The sequence below is a fragment of the Tinamus guttatus genome, unplaced genomic scaffold, assembly GCF_059628265.1.
Source record: "Tinamus guttatus ecotype Peru unplaced genomic scaffold, ASM5962826v1 Tinamus_guttatus_pri_ptg000106l, whole genome shotgun sequence".
In the NCBI taxonomy this organism is placed as follows: Eukaryota; Metazoa; Chordata; class Aves; order Tinamiformes; family Tinamidae; genus Tinamus; species Tinamus guttatus.
In genome coordinates, this window is record NW_028288640.1 from 563,342 (window position 1) to 569,934 (window position 6,593).

At 49.9% G+C, this 6,593-nt stretch overlaps 1 protein-coding gene across 1 annotated transcript; it reads right to left on the minus strand.

The window, feature by feature from the left end:
* Nucleotides 1-4,226: 4,226 nt before the first annotated feature.
* Nucleotides 4,227-5,148, minus strand: LOC148595390 (olfactory receptor 14J1-like). The gene has a single exon (XM_088520938.1). It carries the CDS (start codon nt 4,800-4,802, stop codon nt 4,227-4,229), a length of 576 nt encoding a protein of 191 aa, XP_088377064.1. The 5' UTR covers nt 4,803-5,148.
* Nucleotides 5,149-6,593: the final 1,445 nt, after the last annotated feature.

Below are 6,593 nucleotides of genomic sequence, written 5' to 3' on the forward strand. Positions count from 1 at the left end.
CCTGAACTAGCTGCAAACTTTTAAAATATTAAGTATGATAAAACAAAATAACCTGGATCCTATGTCAACAGGAAACAAAATCCAAACCTCAACTGTAGGTTGAATCCCGAGTTGCCTCCAAGGAGCTCCACAGCCTACAAGGAATAACCTTCCTTGAACCTCTTTTCACAAACAGTTAGTAAAGGCTGGATAGACACACGGTGAAGGAGCTGGTTAAGAGACAACAAGAGTCTCCTGAAAGACTCCCTGAACCTCAAAGTAGCAAGGGAAGAGTTGAGAGGTGTCTGAACGATAAAGAGCAAGGAGAGAAGGAATACTCAAACCATGAAAAGTGCAGATGTGCACTTTCAAAGTGAAAAGTGTCAGATCCCATCCATGTAGTTGCCTCTGTCAAATGCGGTTGACTGGAATTCCCTTTCTAGTCAATGGAGGGGAATAAGTGGTCTTAACAGACACTTGATTTCAGCACCACAGGGGAACACAACCGCCCCAGGGAATCTCCAACAGCAGCAGCCTCTCTATGTGGTCAAATTGAATCCAACCCCTAAAGCAGATTTTAGTCATAAGTCAGAACATTCTCATAGAATAACAAAAATTATCCCTTCCAAAACTTCGCGCCATTTTTAACATTACGAAATACATTTTCATTCTTCTTTTTTGGCAGCACCATGTTGGTGCACAACACTGCCCATGGCAATGGAGTAAGGCAGGAAGCAGATTCCTAGATAAAGTTCTCAGGAGGATCTGTGCTAAGGCCACCTCTGCTCTTTTCTGGCCTATCATCTCTATCTTAAGTAGCACAGTGCATGAAACCCTGCTGAGGAAGTGAAGAACAGCGAGCCTGCTTTGGTGCCTCCAGGAGGAAGACTGTCTTCTGCCACAGACTGTCCTCCATCCCACTTCTACCCAAAGAGCAGCCCACAGCAGTTATCATGGAGCTGAGGCTCACCCTCATCTCAGCCTGTGCTCAGACTTTGTGCTCTTTCATCCCACAGGACTTTGATCCTGTCTTACCAAACACCAAACCCTCAAACCAAGCCCCAACCCCAGGCAATCCCACAGGTCTGCCCAGGGCCCACATTGCCAGGGCAGGGAGGGAGAAGTGACCTCTCCAGTTGCCCCTTTCAGACATTTCTCAGGCTTCACCTTGTTGGTGATGGTTGACTGAAGCCAAGCAGGGCTGCACTTGCTAGAATGCCAGTCCCATTCACCCATGAGCCCACATTTTCCTGATTTATTCTTTTACTCTCACTGAAGCAGGAGCAGGGAGATTTGGCTTTCCCCAAACCATCCTTACTTTGCTGGACAATATTTCTGACTTCCTCTTTTGCAGCCTCTCCCTTCTTCCCCTTTCCACATGCTGCGTTACTGACTTGAAGGCCACATGCCAGTTCCCTGTTTAGTCAAGCTGGGCTCCAGCAATGTTTCCTAATTTTAACAACTGTTTGTATGGAGCATTCTTCTTCTTGACAGATGGCTGCCTTTCCTGAGGTCCTCCACCCTTCAGAGCTACTTGTCTTGGTCCATCCTATGGAAGATCACCATGTATCCAAGCTCTCCATTCTAGCATTTCCCCCCTCCTCATCTTCCTTGGTGGTCTCTCCTCCAGAATTCCATGCTGTCATTGAAGGAATGTAGCCATTCAAATGATCTCACTACATCTCCCTCATTCTAATTACAGGGCACACCTCTTGCACATCACTCCTTGAAAGTGATTTCATAGCTTTTTTAGGTAACAGCAGTGTTTGGGCTGTTCTGTGTTTGAGAAGCATATTTCTACACAAATATCTAAATTCATCTCTCTTCTCAACAGACACAAACCCATTTTGTCTAACCCAGTGCCCTTCTGCCAATCTGCCACACACTGGGTCGGAACTGGCCTCCCTAGTAGTAAAACAGGATTGTCTCCTGTGTGCCTGATGACTGGGCTCTTCTTCCAAAGCTGGACATAAGAATGGGATCAAGGAATAGTCCTCAAAAATACCCTCTGGACATGTCTGGGTTTTGCATAGGCCAAAGGCCAACAGCTCCTGTAGTGATGTGTTGGGGAAAGAGGACTGGATTCAGCTGCCACTTGTGGGTGCTCAGGGCCCTGGAGAGGGTGAGTGCTCAGGAGGGATCTGCTGAGGACAGTCCCACTCATTACAGAGCTGGGACAGATGCCCATCCTCCTGGAAGGGGCTATGGAGCCACCATGGAGCACAGGAGACCTCCAGGGGCAGAACATGCCTGGAGTGGGGGTGAGTGCTGTGCTGGGAGAGGGGCTGCCCAGAGGGGCTGCAGAAATGATTAATGTAATCAAGACATAGAAAATATGGGGGCGATCACAGAGATTTCCTCTACAGCCCAATGGAGAGAGCAGTGGACATTAAAAAGCAAGGGCAGATAAATAGTTCTTCACAGCAGATTCAGCAAGTTCCTGAGGATTTCCACTCTTTCATCACTGGAAAACATTCAAAACAGTCCTTCATCTTTGCAGGCAGAGCTCAAGTGTCCGAGCACCAGCACCCAGAGGGACTTGGAGATGTCCCAGTGTCTCTGAGTGACCTGCATGGGCCTGAGAGCTCTTGCAGGCACTTGCGGGAGAGCAGAGCCCCTCAGAGCGGCAGAGGGAGGCTGGGGACAGGGGACCACGGCACCTGGAATGGCACCAGCTGTGCAGGACTCTGGGACTGCAGCCCACCCACTTCTGAAAATCACTTCCCTTTTCAAGAACAAATGATCATGCCCAAGTCTAGTGTGCTAAAACACAACAATGAATAAAGGTGGAAGCTAAAACAAAGCATTTATTTGCTTTAATTCTTTCTCTTAATTTCTTTCTAGATTTGTTTTGAAAGACATTTTCTAAACATTTCTGTTGTATTCAGGCCTATACCACTAAGCAGGAGGTTTCTTTGTGCCACTCTGAGCCCAGCATTCAGAAAAGCCCCCCTGTCCACTGCTGTCCCTGCCACCCCTCACTCTCTGCACACAGTCCGTCACTCCTGGAGGTGTCGTCCTCTTTCAACTGGTGTGGAACGTCGGGGGAGCAGCTTCAAGGAAATGCTCTGTTTTGGCATGGTCAACCTTGCACAAACTAAATATATATCCCTGTTTAAGTAAGTTTTAACGATGTCTCTAAAGTGTCATCAGTGCAATAATTGAAAAACAAAATCCTCATTTTTAAACTTGCACACAATTTTTGCATGCAGCATCATGTTTGTATGCTACAGTCAGCATTTCTACCTAGCACAGCAAGAGCCATCGCCCCCAAATAAAGCCCTCGAGACAATGTGTTGAAGGGCATATTGGCTCCTTTCTGATGTCTCGTCTTTATCTTGAGCACCACAGTCTGAGAAACCCCTCTGAGGAGTTTTGTAAAAAGAGATTGTCCAGTGGTGCCTCGAGGACAAAGGCTGTGTCCTGTCCTGTCCAGTCCTCCATCCTTCTGCTACTGAAAGAGCCACCGACCGTAGATATAAGTTTTGAGGCTCCTCAAAGCATCTCAACGTGCAGCCACACTTTGTGCTGTTACAGACCACAGGACATTGATCCTGCCCTGGATCACTCTCAAGTCCTAGATTCCCACACTGGACTGCCCAGAGAAGAGACCTGATGGTGCAGGGGTGCAGAAGGCACCTCTCCAAGGCTCTCTTTGAGACATTTCACAGCCTTCGGCACCATCTGGAGATGTTCCTGAAAGAATGGTTTTGGGAAATCCCTGTGGGGTAAGGAGAGGACTGTTTTCCAGGACATGAGGGGAAATCTCTCCTCCTCCTGGCTCTGCGATGTGGCTCCAAAGAGCGGCATTGGGGAGCACATGAGCAGCGTCCGTCAGAGCCTGGGCCCTGCAGGACAACTCCAAGGACAAGGGCAGAAGCTCCCTGACAGGAGCAGGAGGCCCTGCAATGAGGCTGATCCCTCTCTTTCTCCCTTGTTCCCAGCAGATCCACTCCCTGGCTGCCTCCAGGCCCTCCAGGCCCACCCTGCTGCCCAGCACAGCATGAGAGCCCTGGCCCTGCCACAACTGCTGCTTGTCAGGGTGGGAAAGAGACTCAGTGGGACTTCAAAATGCCTAAGAGTCAGATTGAAATGAGAGATTCCTGAGGACAAGTGACATGAACCAGAACATTCATTTTCCTTTACAGGAATGCTACAGGGAAAAACAAAAAAAAAGTAAGAAATAAATAATGGCACAACATGAACCCTTGATGCAAATTTTCTGGGTAGAGGTATTGATGTTGAGGTTAGACCCACTGGATGAGTTTCCTCAGGACTTCCTTGAGCTCATTATTCCTCATGCTGTAGATGAAGGGGTTCAATGATGGAGGCACAACCGAATACAGAACAGTCACTACCAGATCCAGAACTGGGGAAGAGATGGAGGGGGGCTTCAGGTAGGCAAATGCTGCCGTGCTGATCAGGAGGGAGACCACAGCCAGATGTGGGAGGCACGTGGAAAAGGCTTTGTGCTGGCCCTGCTCTGAGGGGATCCTCAGCACAGCAGCAAAGATCTGCATGTAGGACACCACAATGAAAATGAAACATCCGAAGGCTAAACAGCCAGTAACCACAAGAAGCCCAACTTCCGTGAGGTAGGAGTCTGAGCAGGAGAGCTTGAGGATCTGGGGGATCTCACAGAAGAACTGCTCCACCACATTGCCTTGGCAGAGGGGTAGGGAAAATGTGTTCCCAGTGTGCAGGAGAGCATGGAGAAACCCACTGGCCCAGGCAGCTGCTGCCATTTTGACACAAGCTCTGCTGCCCAGGAGGGTCCCATAGTGCAGGGGTCTGCAAATGGCAACGTAGCGGTCATAGGCCATGACACTGAGGAGAAAATACTCTGCTGCTACTAAAAAAAAAGAAGAAAAAGACCTGGGCAGCACACCCCAAATAGGAAATGTCTGTTGAATCCCTCAGGGAATTGGCCATGGATGTGGGCATGGTTATGGAGATAGAGCCTAGGTCAAGGACAGACAGGTTGAGGAGGAAGAAGTACATGGGGGTGTGGAGGTGGTGGTCGCAGGCTACGGCTGTGATGATGAGGCCGTTGGCCAGGAGGGCAGCCAGGTAGATGGCCAGGAAGAGCGAGAAGTGCAAGAGCTGCAGCTCCCGCATGTCTGCAAATGACCGGAGGAGGAATTCGTTGAAGAAGCTGCTGTTGGACATTAGCTCCCTGCAGTTATGTGGGCCTGTCTAAGGAACAGAAAACAATGAAAACTTAGGAGGGACTTTACAAGAAATAAAATTCCAAAGTCATTTCCTTTATGACCCTGCCCACCACTGCCTCTCTTTAGTAAGAGTGTCTTAGTGCAGTTCCTTTGCTTGACCTCCATTTTCACTGGTTGAGTGTGCTGTGAGGAGCAGAGACCTCAACTCGAGAGCTGTCTGTGCTGAACAGTAGTGGGAAGTGGGGAACGGAGGCCACACTTTTGGATGTTTTACCTTTTCTGACAGGTGAGATCCATTCAAGATGTGGATGAGCTTTTCAGCATCTTTACTCCCAAGAGTAAGCAAAGAGGTTTGAGGAACAGTAATTTTTAGTCTGTTTGAGATGTCCTTGTCGTTCCTTGGGCGTATTCCCCAACGGACAAATCCTTCACATTTCAACTCTGAGTCCTTAGAGGAATGCATCCACAGTCACTTATGTGCAGAGTCGGGACATCTCGTTTGTCTGTTAAGTTTCGTTCCCAGATGTCCTGTGCACCGGTCTCCTTGAGCTAGAGTGTCATTGTGCTCATATGGTGCCCTAAAAGGAGACAGGCCCTGCTGAGAGCAGAGCTGTGCAGTTTCTAAGTGCCCATCTCCACCTTTCTCACCCTGTCTCCATACACCTAAGGGAGGGCTCCACACCCCTGGCCAAACACGCACAGGGCTCATTTCAGCTGCTCCTGGACAGCCTCCCACCACCACCTCCATACCCTCAGCATCTCTACAGCTTCCTCACGGGTCACCCAGGTATCACAGAACGGCCATGAGACAGCAGAGCCTTTCTGGAGGGAAGCGGACAGCCTGGCAGGACACTACAGGGCAAGAGCCAAAGGACTGGCAATGCTGAAGACGGGCTCTCCTTAAGGGAGAGTCAGCTCAATTCCCAGACCCAGGGACTGCTTTTCCTGCAGCTCTACAGGGTAGGCTTGGGAAGAACCTCATTCCCATTCAGACCCCTCTGTTCCACACCTTGCAGCATCCATGTCTGAAGTGCAGCTGAAAACACTCAACCACGGAAAGCTGAGAGCAAGAACAGGAGCAGCATGGACAGGAGAAGAATTAAGGAGCAAGACCTTCAATGTGCTGGATGGAGGAAGGGAGAGGGACAGGGAGGCATTCTGGAAAACCTTCACCTTATCAGATGGGTATGTCACCTCACAGAGGGGGACACCTTAGTCCCTTGGTGGGGAGGCTGGAGATGGTCCCATGGCAGGAGAGATTGCCCAGGTCTGGCTGCAGAGGAGGCAGCTCCTGCCCTGCACTTCCTGCCCCTGCACTGCCCATCTCTGCTGCCTGCAGCTGTCCCTGCCAGCAGCCCTTCCTCTGTCCCTGGCTCTTGTCCCTGCTCACAGATCCCATACGACCCTATCTGTGCTCAGCTCTGCCCTGCAGAAACCTCTAGG